At 44.5% G+C, this 18,887-nt stretch overlaps 1 protein-coding gene across 6 annotated transcripts in view; it reads right to left on the bottom strand.

The window, feature by feature from the left end:
• Nucleotides 1-17,606, bottom strand: part of MMAA (metabolism of cobalamin associated A) — a 31,460-nt gene extending 13,854 nt beyond the window's left edge. Inside the window, exons 1-4 of one of the 6 annotated variants that reach the window (XM_033940037.1) lie at nucleotides 17,280-17,606; nucleotides 15,899-16,258; nucleotides 14,802-14,924; nucleotides 2,277-2,447 (exon numbers count right to left, since the gene is read on the bottom strand). In XM_033940037.1, the coding sequence (XP_033795928.1) occupies nucleotides 2,277-2,447; nucleotides 14,802-14,924; nucleotides 15,899-16,247 (643 nt within the window). In that variant the 5' untranslated portion in view covers nucleotides 16,248-16,258; nucleotides 17,280-17,606. The other 5 variants (XM_033940035.1, XM_033940045.1, XM_033940061.1 and 2 more) reach the window with 5 other exon arrangements.
• Between the last annotated feature and the right edge of the window lie 1,281 nt (nucleotides 17,607-18,887).

Raw genomic sequence — 18,887 nt, 5'->3', positions numbered from 1 at the left:
GTCTCAGTATAAACCTTAAGGACACAGATGTTAATCAGATGGGCAGTAAGTGCCATGTGCTTCCTCCTGAGTTTCCTTCACTATTTCTGGATGATCAAGCAGCTGCTTGGAACACTACTCTGTGGGTTTTGAATGAGGTGTCATCGCTCCAATCTTTTGCACACCATAACCAGCATCGACCCTGTTGGTACCATGCAAGCCTTCAGCAAGCTAGATGATGTAACATGATTGGCACAAGATCATGTCTCCAGCAGCTCTGACAGCTTACAGGAAAAGGACTTCAAACTACCAAGAGAATATCAGACTAGTGGGGAAAATTTATTATTCTAATAGGTGGGCTAGAAATGAGAAAAATTAAATAATGATAACCCTGCTAAAATCTTTTTAGGATATTAACTGATCTTACTTCTCTCCTAATCAGTATCGCACTAAGTCAAACTTACCGTACATACTCAAATATAAACTGGGATTTGGGGGCCAAAAAACTGGCCCTCAAATGGGAGTAGCAGTTTATATTCAAGTCAGTGCCCATCCGACCCCCTCCCAGACTTATTGCAGGCCTCTGCCAGGCTCTGAACCTTGTCCCTCCTCCCTGCGCTGTCCATCATACCTCCTCTGCCGCTGGAATCCCTGGTGGTCCAGAGGTGTAGCGGGCAGAAGCTGCTAATCCAGTTGGTTGCTGCTGCGAGTTCCAGCTTCAGCCGCTGACTGGTACTGAGCAGAAGCTCGCTTTGGTGCTGCCGCTTGACGCTGAGCAGCTTCCTGATGGTGTGCAACAAGGTTAAAAGGGGTCTATTCTTGAAGAAGCCGAGTGGCGAAACATGTCGAATTGACAAATCCCTTCCCGACGCAAGCAATAAGCTTATAGGAAAAAGAGCTAAGTTATTTAATTTAATTAATTTAGAAAAGTTTATTTAAACATCACTAAAAATCACTATGAACACAAAGCACTTTTGTATTAAGCAGATCTGATGATGACGCGTGTGCCAAAAATGTATTGCTTAGCTGTGGAAAATATTGGATTGGCTGGCAAGAGGCACTTCTGAAGATTTTGCAAAATCACTAATGAGTTGTGGTGAAGAATATTTACTGTCTTTATTTGTGTGTTATATTAAGCTAAGCAAATCTTTTTTATTACCTTTATAATGTACGTGTGTTATGTTTTTCTCTCTCTCTTGAGTGGCTAACTTGGAGGCTTAAAATACTCAGAATCTCAGTAAACATTTATGAAATCAAGATGACTTGATGTTAACATCTGCAAATGTGACAATTAAAAATTTAGCTTCCAGTCTAAAATGTTCTCCCTGGATATATCACTTGAAACAGGAGATGCTACCTCCACAAACATGAAAGCAGAGAATAAACAACGAAGGTGACTAATCAATGTTCAATTTCCTTTATTGTTTGAAATGGCTCCACACGATCGTGTTTCAGCCCAAAGGGCCTGCCTCAGGAGTCTGGGTACTGATGATGAATCAATAAACATAAAATGTTCATAATCTTCTATTTCAGATGCTCTAATGAATTCTGATAATTAGCTTCAATATCACCGACTATTCATAGACTGGTTCCAAATTATAGCATCAATAAACACCTGCCAGTTCTTCTAATTTTTCATTATATCTATGTAATGATCCTCAGAGGGCTCCAAAGCCCATTTGGTTATTGTGAAACAAATCACAATCACCCGATCATCATAGGATCGATATTGTGTATTTTTTTATATATTTATATATTATTGAGAAATTTTTCATATTAAATTTACTTATCTTGCTCAATGTAGTAAATACGATGATATTCTCAGTGACTAAAATCGTTAAATTTTGTGTGTTTTTAGATTATAAGCGGGAGCCTCAACCCTGACGAAAATCATTTTGAAACATGCGTGTGTCGGTAGAGGTGCTCCCGAGTATTCACTACATTGAGCAAGATAAGTAATTTTAATATGAAAAATTTCTCAATAATATATAAATATATAAAAAAATACACAATATCGATCCTATGACGATCGGGTGATTGTGATTTGTTTCACAGTAACCAAATGGGCTTTGGAGCCCTCTGAGGATCATTACATAAATATAATGAAAAATTAGAAGGACTGGAAGGTGTTTATTGATGCTAATGAATTCTGAAACATCCCCGTTCTGTAGTCAAAACTGTGTGCCGCTGTCTCTGTAAAACGATTAGTCACCTTCGTTGTTTGCTTCCTGGATAGAGCCAACATTCAGGAACTTGTTAGCTGTAAATGGTGGTGAAAACCATCTCCCAGCACATACCTACTGTTTCCACAAGAACAACATCATAACCTCCTCCTTCACATAGCAAAATAGCCTCATTGGTGGTCCTTGTTACACCTCCCAGTGTTCCTCTGGTCGGCGATGCTCTGATGTAAGCATTCATGTCCCTGGACAACTCTGTCATCCGCGTTTTATCACCCAAAAGAGATCCTGAAACACCAGTCAGAAAGCACAATCTGATTTTAAAAATAAGCCAAATCTCTGTGAGAGAGCTAAATTATTCCATTATCACATAGTGATGATGTTATGAGCTGCTGCAAGCCTGGCTAATACTGTTGCTATTGAAGATTTTTATATAGACAGAATTCAGGAGCTCAACACATTCTACAATATGATGATTTCATAGAGCTGATATAAGTGCAATCACCTAAAACAGCAGATAAGCACATAATTTACAGTAATTCTTTAAGTTAGGTGCATAAGTGGATGCCTTGCCTATGTCTTATCCATGCATCCCTTGCAAATAGAGTGGGTATGTGCAGAAAAGCACTTATACAAGTATATGTGCCAGTGCACTGCCTATGCTAGTATGCTACATATTTATGCATACAGTACACCCATAAAAGTTAGATCCTTAGATTACAGAACTGCGCCCTGAATGGCCTAGTACTGGAGTATCAAAACAAGTGTCTCAAACTTTTTTAGCTCTGGCACACTAAACGGAGCAAATGTTTTTCACGGCACATTATAATTGAAATTATAAAATTGCAAAACCAACAAAAAATTAAATTTGAGAGTTATTTATTTAAAGTTCTTTAAGTTATATATGGGTAATTGTAACAGTGAAAGTAAAGTAAATGCTGATTGTGAAAAATTGTAGGCGGACCTTAGGAAATTGGAAGACTGGGCATCCAAGTGGCAGATGAAATGTAATGTGGACAAATGCAAAGTGATGCACATTGGGAAGAATAACCTGAATCACAGTTACCGGATGCTAGGGTCCACCTTGGGGGTTAGCGTCCAAGAAAAGGATCTGGGTGTCATCGTAGACAATACGATGAAACCTTCCGCCCAATGTGTGGCGGCGAACAAAAAAAGCAAACAGGATGCTAGGAATTATTAAAAAAGAGATGGTTAACAAGACTAAAAATATTATAATGCCCCTGAATCACTCCATGGTGCGACCTCATCTACCTTATCTCAAGAAAGATATAGTGGCGCTAGAAAAGGTTCAAAGAAGAGCAACCAAGATGGTAAAGGGGATGGAACTCCTCTCATATAAGGAAAGACTAAAACGGTTAGGGCTCTTCAGCTTAGAAAAGAGATGGCTGAGGAGAGATATGATTGAAGTCTACAAAATCCTGAGTGGAGTAGAACGGATACAAGTGGATCGATTTTTCACTCCGTCAAAAATTAAAAAGACTAGGGGACACTCGATGAAGTTACAGGGAAGAACTCGTAAAACCAATAGGAGGAAATTGTTTTTCACTCAGAGAATAGTTAAGCTCTAGAATGCGTTGCCAGAGGGTATTGTAAGAGCGGATAGCATAGCTGGTTTTAAGAAGGGTTTGGACAAGTTCCTGAAGGAAAGTCCATAGTCTGTTATTGAGAAAGGCACAGAGGAAGCCACTGCTTACCCCGATTCAGTAGCATGGAATATTGCTACTCCTTGGGTTTTGGTCAGGTACTAGTGACCTGGATTAGTCACCGTGAGAACGGGCTATTAGGCTTGATGGACCATTGGTCTGACCCAGTAAGAAAGACTATTCTTATATTTTTATAAATAGAATAATTGCTTTTTACCTTTCCTGCAGCCACACACGATTTCAATGCTCCGGCTGCTGGTAGGAAACACATATAGAAATTGCCTGCCGCGAAGGTAAGGGGCAGGGAGGGAGAAAGGGAGGAAAGGTGGGATGGAGAAAAACAGACGCTGAAGGGAACCGGGGAAGGTGGGGTGGGGAGGAACAGACGCTGAAGGGAACCAGGGAAGGTGGGGGTGGGGAGGAACAAATGCTAAAGGGAAATGGGGAAAAGAGAGATTCCAGACTATGGGGAGAGCGGAGGGAAGAAGGGTGAAGTACAGTAACAGAGCAAATGGAAGACAGACAGTGGATGGAAGGAATTGAATGAGAAGATGAGGAAAGCAGAAACCACACAACAAAGGTATAAAAAAAACTTTTTCTAGTTATTTATTTCCTTTTTTTTTTTGTGCTTTATGATAAAGTAGTATATTAGTTGTGTTGATAAAAATTTATAAACAAAGCCCTGCCAGCTGAACATCTCTTTCTCTAGTTCAGCAGCCAGAACTTTGATTTATAAGGAATGAATAAGCTAAATATTGCAGTGCTGAGGCTTGTATGGATGCTGCGGGGACGGGGACAGTGGTCGCGAGGACAGGGCGGGGGCGGTGACAGGGACATGGTCACGGGGACAAATTTTTGCCCTGTGTCATTTTCTACTCAAAACTTGCACAGGATGCTTAAGTGCACTTCATGGCAGTGTTTTTTACCCAATTAAATAATGGACAAATTGTCAGAAATTGCAGAAGGACCATGCAAGACTGGAGGCCTGGACGTCTAGATCACAGACAGAATTTATTATGGAAAAGTACAAAACGAAGCATACAGAGAAAAATAATCCTAGCTCCAGATACATGATGTTGGTTCTCTATTAATGTAGGTTCCTGTTCCAGTTTCATATACCAGCATGTTTCTTCTTATTGAGGTGCTGTAGGTAAGCAAAGAGCAGACCACTCTCCAACCTCCAATACAAAAATTATATTGTCTATTGTGGCCTCCTTCCCCAAACCTTAACATCTTAAAAAAGATAGTAGGTCAAATGGATCCCCTTGCTTAACTCTTCAGATTAATAAAAACAAATGTCCATCAAGCAAAGAGGGAGAAGGAAAGTCTAAGCAGCTGAATGTTAAGTACTAACCAGCAGTTACTATTAATTGATTCACTACACTTTAGAAATGATTGGTATTAATTAGGTTCCTTGTCAAAGGACCAATCATTTCAGAGGTCCTGAGAATTAAAACCTGGGCACAGAAAGATCTAATAGAGAAGACTGTATTCACGTTGCCATAATTTTATGGGCACAATTTTTTTATGCCACAGTAATCAGCAATGAAACTTTGGGGGGGTTCATCAAAGAGTTATATCACCAAAAAGTAGTCTTAAAGGCCATGTTATTTAACCCATATCGTCACAAATCCTTTTAAAATCTTCCAGTTCACTAATCAAAAGTTTTCTGCTTATTAACAAGAAAATCATTTATATTATTCAGTATTTGATTCCAACATCCAGCTGAATCTCTCATAAAAAGGTTTAAGCAATCTTCTGGTGTTACCAATTATGGGATTACTCTGACTCTGCTGCACCATCTTATTTCCCCCAGGACTACACTGTTCTGAAATGAAATTTTCACTGGGTCTTTCCCACCAGCAAATTAGTGACAACATGAAAGAAAAAACTTTTACGGCAATTTCCAAATACATATCTCACTTAGCTGCAGGGACAGGTTATGAATTAAGGAAAAAACAGGCAGGTGCCTATGGCCCAAAAAGTTTAGGGAGCCTTGTGCAACGTGCTCTAATCCAAACCTGGTTTTACTGCTATATCCTTAAAAAAAATGTCACCACACGGCAATTAACTGCCGCCCATGTGTGTGAGAATGAGCAAGCCAGTTATGGTGAACAAGAGAAACCAAGTGCCATAATATACATCCAGGCCGTTTCCATAATTTATGACATCACATCTTGGCAACACTACTTGCTCAATGCTCCCTCTAAGGATTGGCCAGATGTGTGCAAATTTTCTCTCATGTGAGCGACAAGTTCTAAAACATGTTTTTCGGGTGTGTAACAAGTTCTGAAAACCAACAATTTTCCAGATTTGCAACTATTTTTGTGAGCGACACTCCTAGGGGGCCACATGCGGCCCGCCAGGTACTATTTTGAGGCCCTCAGTATGTTTATCATAATCACAAAAGTAAAATAAAACAGTTTCTTGATCATATGTCTCTTTAGCTATAAATTACAATGTTATTATTAAGACTTAGACAAAAGGAAAGATTTATAAACTACAAAGAGTTTTACCTAATGCAAAACTGTCATTTCTTTAATAAGACATTAACTATTTTTTTCTGCAGCCCTCCAAAATGTGGCCCTGCAAAGGGTTTGAGTTTGAGACCACTGGCTTAGAGGGAACATAGATCAGGCTGTTTGTTTCCACAAGTTGCTTAATGCCCGATACAATGTTAGGTCAGCCCTGCTCAGATGAGAAAGAATGAAAGATCACGTGACGCCATGCAGCGGGACAGACGCTAGTCTGTGTCTCTCCCGCTGCCCTTCGCAGATTCCCCTCCCTTGTCGGGTATCCTTCGGCTTTTGAGCCCTGGACCGGACCCTCCGCTGCCTCCTCTCCCCCGGATACTGTGGGTGAGTTTCGGGCCGATTTCGCGGGGGCGTGTAGCTGGAATCGGCCCGCAGAGAACAGGACCGCGGCAGGCAGGGAGAAGCCAAGATGGCGGCGCCGCCGAGTCCAGCAGCAGTCCCGGGATCGCAGCTACAGTGGTCAGCAAGGGAGCATTCCTGCCCATGAAACGGGGGGAGATCAGGAGAGGGGAGGTTGGACTTGCTTCAAACGGAGTTCCTGGGGACTTCTAGAAGGGATAGTGATCTGGCCTGAGAGCTGGTCTGTGTCTCGCTCTCCCGTGGCCCCTCGCAGCTTCTCCTCCCTTAACAGGCATTCTCTGTCATTGAGCCTTCGGACCGGACCCTCCGATATCTCCCCCCTCTCCGGTCGCTGTGGGCGAGTTTCGGGCGGCTTGTGCAGGGGCATGTCGCTGAAGTCGGCCCGCAGAGAAAAGGACCGCGGCAAGCAGGGGGAAGTTAAGATGGCGGCGCCGCCGAGTCCTGGAGCTGCTACGGGGGGGCCGGCTTGGATAACTGAAATCACGGCCGGAGTTACGGCGGCGATGGAGCTCGTGTTGGAACAAAAGCTCCTGCCGTTGGATCACAAGCTGGCGGTGGTCCAGGCTTCGCTGGATGCTATGGGCCAGGAGACGGCGGCGTTCCGGCAGCGGGTGAGCGATGTGGAGGATAGCCTGCAGCACGTGGAGGATGTCCAGACAACACAGCAGCGCCTTATTTCTGCTCTCGAGGATCGCATTGAGGACCTGGAAAATAGATCACGCCAGTCCAATTTGCGTTTTATCGGATTTCCAGAGGCTGTAGCGGAGCGGGACTTGAGAGGCACGCTGGAAGCCTGGTTAGCTGCCTCCGTTACCTTTCCTGCGGATCTCGGCCCGCTTCGTATCGAGAGGGCGCATCGCCTGGGTCTCAGTTCAGCTCATCAGGCCCGGCCACGGGTGGTAATAGCAAAGATCTTGAACTATGCTCACAAACAGTCTATTCTTCAGGCGGCTCGGGGCGAGCGCGTTCTCACCTATCAAAACGGCAGGGTGCTCTGTTTTCAGGACTATTCTACAAAAGTGGCTCAGCAACGGCGGGCATTTGCTCCGGTGTGCTCTACGCTGGCGGCTCGCCATGTTCGCTTCGCCCTCCTCTACCCGGCGAGGTTGAGGGTCCATCACAATGGCACTACTCAGTTTTGTTCTACCGTAGCGGAGGCGCAGAGCATGTTGGATGCGTGGAATGTGGACCTGCCTTCTACTAGTGCCGCTGGTGTGATCTCCTCTACTGCTGGTCCGGCTTGATAGCTGCCGGTCTTCCGAGACACTCTTTCTTCTGGAGTTGGTGCAACTATGGTCTCCTCCTTGGATCTTTGTCAGGTCCTTAGATGGCCCTGTGCGGCTATGTCTTTGATGGTGGCACCGCTCGGATTCTGTGCTTCCAGATGCCGCGGTGTCCCTGGACTTCTGCTGGATTTCTCTCTTCGGAGCTCCTCATTCTTCTGGCTCAACTACAACTTGGGACTCCTTCTTGGATTTGGCTGGGACCTTGGTTGGACTTCGGTCTTTGACTGGGGCGCTGCTCAGCTTCGGTGCTTTTGACTTTCAGTGGTCTCCAGGCCCTTGGATGTGTGGGGCTTTCTTGTTTCTTACGGGTGGACGGGGCCTCTCTCTACCCCTAAACGGCCCAGGCTGTGTTGGGTGGACGGTGGCCTGGATCCATCTTTTGGAGCGGGTGTTGTTGAGCTTGTTGACTGGGGTGAGGGGCGTGCATGGGGACGAGTGGTTGGTGGAGTGTCTGATGCGAGGGGGGGAGGAGAGTTAGAGTGGGGGTTTTGGGGTTCCGGTTGAGTAGGAGTTTTGGGGTTCTTGGTTTTTCATGTTCAAGGGATATTAGGGGGTGGATAGGGTCTGGGATTAGGTTTCTTTGGGTCGGGGGGCCCTTCCTGGGACACTGAGGCATTATATGAGGCTGTCTTGAGATCGGGAGATGGGTTCTAATTCTGCTAGGTTGCTCTTGGGGGTTTGTCCAGTTCTCTTCGCTATTTTGGGGGGGTTTCTGTGGAGGGGGCGTCTGTAGTGATTGGGTTCCTGTGGGGACCAGAAGGGTTGGGGTGGATGGGATGGGAGGAGTTTAGTGGGGTAGGATTGGTCTGGTTGGGTTTGGGGGTTGGGTTGGGGTGGGTGGTGGGTGGGGGTGGGTTGGTGTTGGGGGGGAGGGGAGGGTGGGGTGGGGAGGGTTGTTGTTCTTGTTCCATGGTGACCGCAGGCACTGGCTTCCGCAGGACTGTGGCCTTAGGAGGGGGACTTGCTGGGACGCCTCTTCCTGGGCTTTTGAATTTTTTGATTCCTTGTTGGGTATTTTTGTTTCATTTTTATGTCCCTTAAGTTATTATCTTGGAATGTGGGGGGCATTCATTCCCCAATAAAGCGACAGAAGGTGCTTCGACAGCTGCGGAGGAGCCGGGCGGACGTGGCCTTTTTGCAGGAGACGCATTTGACTGCTGCGGAGCATGCCAAACTGCGCACCTGGTGGGTGGGGGATGTCCTGGATTCCCCGGCGTTGGGTAAGAGGGCTGGAGTGGCTATTTTGGTGGGTAAACATCTTCATTTGGAGGTACAGACTGTCCTTAGGGACCCGGAGGGTAGGTATGTGATAGCCTCGGTTAGTTTGAACTCTAAACCTTACATTCTCTGCAACCTTTATGCTCCCAATAGCCCGGGCGTGGGTTTTTTTCATCATTTAGCAGACCTTTTGTCGGTCTATGGAGATGTTCCTCTGTTGGTGGGGGGGGATTTCAATGAGGTGGCGGATCCTCTTTGGGATAGATCGTCGGGGGTGGGGAGGGAGTCTCGGAAATCTGCTACTGGAATTGAGATTCTTTGTGCCTCCCTTGACTTGGTGGACGCCTGGAGGGTCTTGCATCCCTTGGAGAAGGATTTCACTCACGTTTCTCGGGCCCATGCTTCCTTATCTCGTATAGACTATATTCTCTGTTCCCGCTCTGTGTTTGCAGAGGTCGTAGAGTCTACGCTGGGGCCTATTGAGGTATCGGACCATGCTTGGGTGGCGTTGGTATGGCAGTTATCTCGGACGCCGGGGACCCCTCGGGGTTGGCGCTTTCCTTGCCACCTATATCGTGATAGTAAATTTCACGAACATCTGGTAGCCCGGTGGCGCTCATTTCAGGATACCAATGCAGCTCATTTTGGTACTCCTTCGTTGGCTTGGGAGACGGCAAAGGCGGTCCTTCGGGGTGAGATTATTTCCTATGCTAGTTTTCAGCGTAAAGCGCGCACGCGAGAGCTGCTTCGGCTGGAGAGACTGGTTTCTTCTCTCCGTCGACGCTACGGCACCACTCGGGCACTCCCGGATAGGGCTAGATTGTTGGAGGCTCAGTGTGCGCTTAACTCTCTGTTACATCAACATGCTCGTCGGTCTATGGAGCATTATAGGTATCATCTTTATCGTTTTGCGAATAAGAGTAGTAAGTTTCTTGCAAAGCTAGTTCGACAGCAGCGGGGTAGTTCGCGTATTGCTTCTCTTCAGACGCGGAACTCGGAGATAGTGCATACTGATGGAGACATCAACAGGGAGTTGCGGGATTTCTTTGAGAACTTGTATTCTGCTCCCTCTGACCCTCTGCTAGATGGGGAGGTATATTTGGCTGGACGGGATCTCCCGACTCTTTCAGCTTCCTCTCGGGAGCAGTTGGAGGCGGAGGTTACTGCAGGGGAGATTGAGCGGGAGATCCAGGCTAGCGCTTTGGGTAAGTCTCCTGGCCCGGATGGGCTACGTAGCGAGTTTTATAAGATATTGCGAGCTGAGGTGGCGCCTTTGTTGGCTTCGGTGTTTAACGAGGCGGTCGGTTTGGGGGAGCTCCCTCGCCACTTGAATGTAGCACAGATTATTGTTCTGTTGAAACCTGGGAAGGATTTGACTAGACCCGAGTCGTACAGACCGATCTCTTTATTGAATTTTGAGGCTAAGCTTTTTGCTAAAGTTTTGGCCACCCGTCTTGCCTTGGTACTCCCGAGTCTTATTTCTGATCAGCAAGTGGGTTTTGTGAAGGGCCGTGCGATTGCTAAGAATGTCCGCCGTATATTGGCGGCTTTGGAGCGGACCGCACAGGATCAGGTGCCTTCTTTGATGATCAGCTTTGACGCCGAGAAGGCCTTTGACCAGGTGGATTGGGGCTTTATGTTCGAGGTCCTGCGAGTGTACGGTCTCGGCCCCTGGTTCATTCAGGCGGTGCGGACTCTTTATGAAAACCCGGTGGCCCGTGTGTGGGCCAATGATACCCTTTCTGATCCTTTTCCAATTTGTAGGGGTACTCGCCAGGGATGCCCCCTTTCACCTTTGTTGTTTGTCCTGACTCTGGATCCTCTCATTCGGGATGTGCAGGATAACCCGGACATTATGGGAATGGTCGTGGGGGCTCATCATTTTAAACTGGCGGCTTTTGCCGATGACCTCTTGGTTTATTTGACGGATCCTCGGGCCTCCCTCCCTGCTCTTTTGGAGTGTTTTCGTGAGTATGGGGATTTTTCTGGTTTCCGTTTAAATAAGCAGAAGTCGGAGGCTATGGCGTCTCCGGAATCTTTGCGGGTGGAATGGGGGCCGGATTTTCCTTTGCGCTGGGCGGGATCCTCTTTTCGATACCTTGGTATTTTGTTGTCTATGGATGTCTCTGCGCTTTACCGTTTGAATGTTGATCATTTGTTGCAGGGAACTAAGGGGCTTTTACGGCGCTGGTTGAATCTCCCGCTTTCCTTGATGGGCCGTGTTCATCTTTTTCGCATGATTATCTTCCCGAAATGGTTATTTGTCCTGCAAACGCTTCCATTCTTTCTTTTGGAAAAAGATATTTTGGGTCTTCAGAGACTGGTGATTTCATTTTGCTGGGGGGGTAAGAAAGGTAAAATGCATCGTTCTTTCCTTCAGGGGTCCTGGGCACAGGGAGGTTTGGGTCTTCCCTCGATTCGTTTGTATAATTTGGCATGCTTGCTTCGGCATGTCCGGGATTGGCTCTTTTTTGGCTCTCAGCATACTGATCGGGAGTTGGAGGTTGATTATTTTTTTCCGTGGGCTCTGCCTTATCTTTTACAGTGGGACGGGAAGGTGAGATTGGGGCCTGGGGCCCGTAGCTGCTTGGTGGAGCCGCTTCGTCGGGCTTGGAGATGTGTTTCGCGGATGTGGGGTCACTCGCCTTTTAGCTCTATTATGCTGCCCATAGTGGGCAATGCGGCCTTCAGTCCGGGACAGGACAATGTTGTTTTCAAAAGGTGGGCGAGGAAGGGACTCCGAACTTTGGAGCAGTTTCTCCAGATGGATGGTAGCGCTGTTCCTTTTTTGACTCTCCAGGCGTCCTGGTCTTTGGGTGCGACGGATCGGTTTGCTTATATGCAGCTCTCACATTATGTGGCCTCCTTGCCCAGGGACTCCTTGACCCAGTCTTTTGCTATCACTGTACGCGACTTTTTCTTTGATGCTCAGTGGGATTGGCTTTCTATCTCTCAATATCATCGCCGATTGGTGGCTCTGCAGCCTCGGAGGGATTATCAGCGGCTTTTGGCATCTTGGGCCCGGGACCTGGGATGTCGCCCGCGGGTGGCGTCCTTGGCTCCTCTGGTGCGCCGGATACCTCGGGTGGTGCAGAGCGCCGAGCTCCGGGAATGTCACTTTCGGGTCTTACATCGGGGATATGTCTCGCAGCAGCGGGCCTTTTATTTCGGATGTGCCCCTACGGCTATTTGTCTGAAATGTCACCGGGTTGATAATTCTTTGGCACATGGGGTGTGGCTGTGTAGTTCAATTTCTGCCTTTTGGATGGAGGTCCGCTGTTATTTGGAATCTTTGGTAGGTTATCGGCTCCCCTCATCGGTGGAAGGGACTATTTTTTTGGCGGAGGGCTATTTAGGCGGCCTTTCTGCAGGGGATAGCCAGCTCATTCGTAAGGGCTATATTGTGGGAATGAAATGTATTCTTACTCATTGGCTTCAGGACTCCCCGCCCACCATCTGGTATTGGCGCAATAAATTGCATCTTTTAATGGACTGGGAGTCCATGTCCGCTCGGTTCTCTGGATCTCGGAGCAAGCTTTTTCTGTCTGTTTGGGCTTCTTATTTGGATACTTTGCCCCCTGTGATAAAGAGCCAGGTGGTCAATCGCTTGCGGAAGCCAGTTGCCCCTGTCTTGCCAGTGGGTTGAGGGTGGGGTTTTGGGGGTGGGGGGTGTTGGGAGGGAGCGGTTGGGGGGTTGTGTCTAGTATGGATTTGGAGGGCTCCAGGCTATCAGAGTACAGGCCTGGACTCTCGCTGATATCTGGGATTTCTAGTTGGGTGTTACCATGTTCATCTGTATTGTGGTATTGTACTGAGAAAATGATTGTGTTCTCTCTGTTCTGTGTATATCTTTCATGTTGGTGAATAAAAAGTTTATACTAAAGAGAAGAGACAAGATGGCGTCTGGAGCAGGACGCTGAGAGGAGCACTCCCATCTCAAGGTCTACTTTTTCGTTAAAATCCTTTTTTGAGAAAATTGTTTCCATGCCGAAGAGAAGGGGAAAACAGAGGGGCGTCCCTCCACCTACCTCCGGATCCTCGACGCCGAGACAGACTGTAATCACTGCCTTTACAGTCCAACCTTCCACTTCGGGCGATTCTGCTGTTGCTGCGAGCCGGGAAGCTCACAGCCTGGACAGCGAGATGTCTCTCTCGCTGAGCCCGCGAGGACCGCATACCCCTCCCAAACCCGGGGAAACGTCGGTGGAGCAGAACATGCAGGAGGGCTCCTCCGTTGTAAGGAGAGAGGCATGTTCGTTTGCCGCGATGAACCCGGAAGTAGTCACAACTACGCTGACCCCGGTCTCGGAGGTGCAGCGTTCAGGGAGTGAGGAGCCTCTGGCAGCGAATGGTAGTGAGGTCGTAGGAGCCCAGAGTCTTTCTCTTGGGGCAGAAGCTATAGAAAATCTGGCTGCTATCTCCTCCCTCAAGCCATTGGTGAGACCTCAGGCAGTAACACTGGACTCCATCTGGACTGCAATAGAGAATCTACATCTGGTATGCACTAACTTTGTTTCTATTACCTTGAATTCTACCACTAGGATAAGTTCTTTAGAGACTTCTACTCAACAACATCAAGTGGATCTTAAAAATTTAGAGAAAGTAACAACTGAGACTAAGAATTTACTTACTAAACAAATGACAGATAAAATGATGATCTTGAGGAAGATTGAAAACTTAGAAAATCAACAAAAAAACTTGAATTTGAGAATCCTTAATTTTCCGGTTGCTAAGTTTATGCCGCCTCAAGAATTGTTTAAGAATTTCATGTTGACTGTATTAAATATTCCAGAAGCAAGTCTTCCCCCGACACAAAAAATGTATTATTTAAAACAAATGCAAAAGGAAAAAGTAGTGGAAATTGAAAAAACACAATTGGATGTTTCAGCCATTTTGCAATCATCTGATATTGAAATTCAGGGGCGGGCAACATTATTAGTCTCGTTGGTATTTCTACAAGATAAAGAAATGTTGTTGAAATTGTATTTTAATCTGAAACAGGTCACCTTTTTAGGTGAAAGGATATATATATTTCCGGATGTCTCTAAATGGACACAATCTAGGAGGAAAGAATTCTTGATTTATCGACCAAAAGTGATTGCATTGGGGGCAGTGTTCCAGTTAAGATTTCCCTGTAAATGTTTCGTCTCCTATCAAGGGAGTAAATATATTTTCTTTGAACCTGCCCAATTAGGGTTTTTCCTGGAGGGTAAAGGAATCTCTAAACAGTCCGAATGAAACAGGATATTAATGCGGTATTAATTAATGGATAGGATAACATCTTACACTGCTCTATTTCCTAATTTGTGATTTTCTTGGGTATATGTTCCCCTTTCCCGAGGGGCTTTATTTAATTTTATCTCTTCTCCTCTAATTGTGGACTGTATTTGATGATTGTTTTCATTGTATATTTTGTATCTTAGTTTTCTAACTAAGTAAGATTATAATTTTGTATTTCCTTTAACATCTTTGAAATGGGATGTAATAAAATGATAAACATAAAATAAAAAAAAATAAAAAAAGTTTATACTAAAAAAAAAAGAATGAAATCTCTTCAAAAGTTCTAAAGGACACACTCACCACCACTTGTGCAAGAGGACGGGTCCACAGCCAGGACAGAAACATGATGACCTTTTCCTGTTAGCATCTTTCCAAAGTATTCGATGAATGTGGACTTCCCAGCCCCAGGCGGACCAGATAATCCTAGAAAGTTTGAAATATTAGTAACAATAATAATCAGTTTATATACCGCAAGGCCGTAAAGTTCTATGCGGTTTACAATAGTTAAAAAAAAACAATAAAAAGTTGAATAGAACTAAAAAGTTAAAAGCCAATAACTAAGAACACTAAAATGACCTAAATATTGCATAATAAGATTTTTACGAATCAGCTGCCTAAATACTTAAAAAACAGATATGTTTTTAGATGTCTCCTAAATTCCCCATAAGTATCAGTAAGCAAAAGCAATTGCTCCAAATCCTTGCCCCATAATGCTGCCTGATATGAAAAAAAGATGTTGATGTTTTTTAAGTTTACATCCTCTAACAGGCAGAAAAACAAAATTCAGATGCGAGTTTCTCTTATGTCTATTAGTTGCAAAAGAGAAAAGCTCAATTATATATTTGGGAGCTAAACCCAAATATATAATTGAGCTTTTCTATAGCAAACCCCCCCCCAAAAAAAAAAAAAAAAAAAACAACAACTCTCTGAATATTTATAGTCTAAAAAATGTTTATGATTTTTTAATAGAAATACTTTTTATTAGAATTTCATTTTCTTCAAAACCAATAAAACTACTAGAATACTATTTATAGAAAACAAAGGCCCCCTTTTATCAAGCCACCTTAGTTGTTTTTATCACAGGCTGCAATGGTAAAAGCTCCAATGCTTATAGAATTCCTATGAGCATCGGAGCTTTTACCGCAGCAACCTGTGGTAAAAAAAATCCTAACGCAGCTTGATAAAAGGGGGCCAAAACACTTAATACCATTCCTCTTGTTTACTAGTAGGGCATTAATAACAACACAAAAGCATTCAAATCAATGTGCAAATGTCCCTTAAAGCTGTGAAGATTTAATCAGATAAATTTCCAACTGATTAAAATATAACAAAGTAAGATAAGAGAGAAAATCATCCAAGGGAGCACATTAAAAAAATAGATAACACTTAAAACTGACCCACTCTAAATGCTAGTGGCTTTCCGTTATTTAACAGCTCTTGCTCTCGGTGGTAAGATAATACCTTCTGCAAGAGCACTTGTGCCAACTCTTTTTTCCTGCTATGGCTGGATTCAATGAGTGTGATGGCCTCAGCCAGACAAGCTCGCTGCCCTTGAATTAAGCCACCGTACAGTCTGTGGAGCACCCGATGCTCCTGCTCCGAAAGCTCCGCCACTTGTTGGCTCAGGGTGGCAGGCAAGCTGTGGAAAGGCAGCCGCCTGCGGATGTCCTTAAGGAAAAAGCAGGCATGAGGAAACCTTTGCAGCATTAAATTTTGCATGATTCGACTGGAGTTTCCAATTGCCATTTGCAATCGGCCTACGAAAAGAAACAAAAATGGTGTTATACCTTTTACAATAGCTTGATGCCCCCTCCAATCTTGACTTCAGAAAGCTGCTCAAAACTCACTTATTCCACAGACTGAACTCTTAATGCATTTTCTACTTCTACCTTTCCCCTTTTCTACACCCTAATGACTGCTTTCCCTTCCACTAATTGGCCTGTATTCACTTCCTGCTTCCTTTTCTAATTCTGTACCCTTCCAACCTGTTAACTTCAATGATTTCATCGTTTGTATTTTGATTAACTGATGTGAACCGCCTAGAACTCCCTGGGTATGGCGGTATACAAAATAAATTATTATTATTATTTAGGATTACCATATGGGCTCCAGAAAAAGGAGGACGGATTGAGACATCCGGGTTTTACTTCCATTGCTTTCAGTAGAAGTAAAACCCGGATGTCCCAATCCGTCCTTCTTTTTCTGGAGCTTATATGGTAACCCTAGGTGTATTTAACCAGAACATTCAGCTGCATAAGAAAACTTTGCATCTGAGGACAATCAGCTTGACAAATGTAACAAAGTCAGTAAATCGGTGATTATTTTCATTCCCTTTTCCTCCTTGCAAACATGCGACCCTCCCCCGCAGTCTTCTGCTCTCACTTGTCCAACAGGTCTCCCCCTCTCCCATATTCTCAAACTCCCCATCCCACCTTCCAACTCGTGTTTTTTATTGCAATACATTTTTTTTAATTACATTTATTCATTTGTTACATCACATAACAAAAAAAGGAGTATCAAACATGCCAAATCTTATATTCCAGTCCACATTAATTGCAATACATTTTTATCGAAATGTCGCAATATAGCGACAGAAGCCGCTCCCGACCGACCCTACCGTTTGCCTTCTACGATGCCCCGCCCCCTCCAATGCTTCCTGTTTGCGGCCGAGAGGACGTTACGTCAGAGGGAGCGCGACGTCGGAAAAGGAAAATGTTTAGCTTGAACGGGGGGGGGGGGGGGGAGGAAGTCGCCCGTGGGTTCCGCTTTGCCTCTCACCGCCCTTGGAGACGTTGGGGCGCTTTCAATCTCATCCTTCAGGGGTGGGGAACGAGGGCCGCAATCCAGGCTTTCCCTTCCCCACACCCCAACGAATATGCATATGAGACCTATTTCCATGCATTGGGCTCGGTTGTATACAAATAGATCTCATGCGTAGTCATTAGGGAAATCCTGAAGACCCGACTGGATTGTGGCCCTCGTCCACCACCACTGCCTGGAGGAAGAGCGCGGGACATTCCTAAGGAGAAAGCTCCCGTTCTATAAAATCTAGAGCCGCTGTTTGAGAGCTTCCTTGCGCTTGTCCAATGGAGAGAGACGCACGAGCCTACAGAACGCCTGCTGACGCTCCTGCGTTGCCCTCAAGTTTATGCAGCGTGTGTTGACTTGGCTGGGCAAAGAGCCGTCAGAACAGTACTACTGCATAATATCCCAATGAGGGTAGTTTACAATTAATAGGAAAAGAAAGAAAGTATCTTTAAATGTAAGAACGTTTTATACCACGTTGTTTTTATTAGACTGTTGCAAGTTTGAAAAAAGGATTTCGCTTTGTTATTGTATTCCTAAAGCATTTTCTGTAGGTGAAGGAAATAGCTTTTATAAAATTGTACCGGTGTCTTTATATATATATATTTATATAATATAAATATATTTATATAATAATAAATATATAAATAATAATAAATTTATATAATATTTATATATATATATAAAGACAGCGGCACAATATATTTATTTATTTATATATATATATATATTTATTTATATATATATATATATATATATATATTGTGCCGGTGTCTTTATATTTGCTGTTTTCTATTAAAAACCATCGTGAATATGGTGAAACCGCAAATAACATGGTGGGAGACCTGGCCTGTTTCTGAAGGAGAGGCAAAACACGGTAAACAAAGTGCTAGGAATCAATGATTTTCTCTGTAAATGCTTGGAATTGGCGATTTTTCTATGCAAGCTGATGTAATTTATTTTTTTTTGTGGGGGGGGGGGGGAAGAAGCCAACAAGCTAAAAACCGTGAATATTCAAAACCATGAATACGGAAAGAGAAGTGTATGTATTAGTTCATATGTCCCATAAGAGCATGTGTACTTTTGAGATCTGCAGTTGCATGGAGCAGTCACATACCTGTGTATTTTAAAATAGGTGTCTGTATTTGAGTTCAAACGTGTAATTGCACTGGTCTTGAATTAGGTATAACTTTAAGAGCATTTATGTGCTGCTGAGTATTGTAGGAGCCTTTTGTATATTTTAGAACGCTCTATTGTAAAACTACTTTCTCCATGGATTTGGCAGCACCAGATAGGTCAATAAAAGTTTTCAGTCTGTAAAAAATGTTTCCCACTCATTGAAAGAGGTAGAGCCTGCCTGCTGCCCCAAGCACAGTACTTGGCTCTGCTTGCACCTGGAAAAGGGCTGCTCCTTAATGCTCTTGAGGCATTTCTTTTAGCATTAAATCTGAATTCTGGACCATGCTTTAAGCTTTCCTTGGTTCTCTCATTATCATCCACACCATCAGACATGTCTATACTATTGCAGATTCTGTTATCATCTGCAAAGAGGCAAACCTTACCCAACAACCTTTCAGCAAT

Source organism: Geotrypetes seraphini, chromosome 1, assembly GCF_902459505.1.
Source record: "Geotrypetes seraphini chromosome 1, aGeoSer1.1, whole genome shotgun sequence".
NCBI classification, from domain to species: domain Eukaryota; kingdom Metazoa; phylum Chordata; class Amphibia; order Gymnophiona; family Dermophiidae; genus Geotrypetes; species Geotrypetes seraphini.
This window is presented reverse-complemented; position numbering and strand designations above follow the sequence as displayed.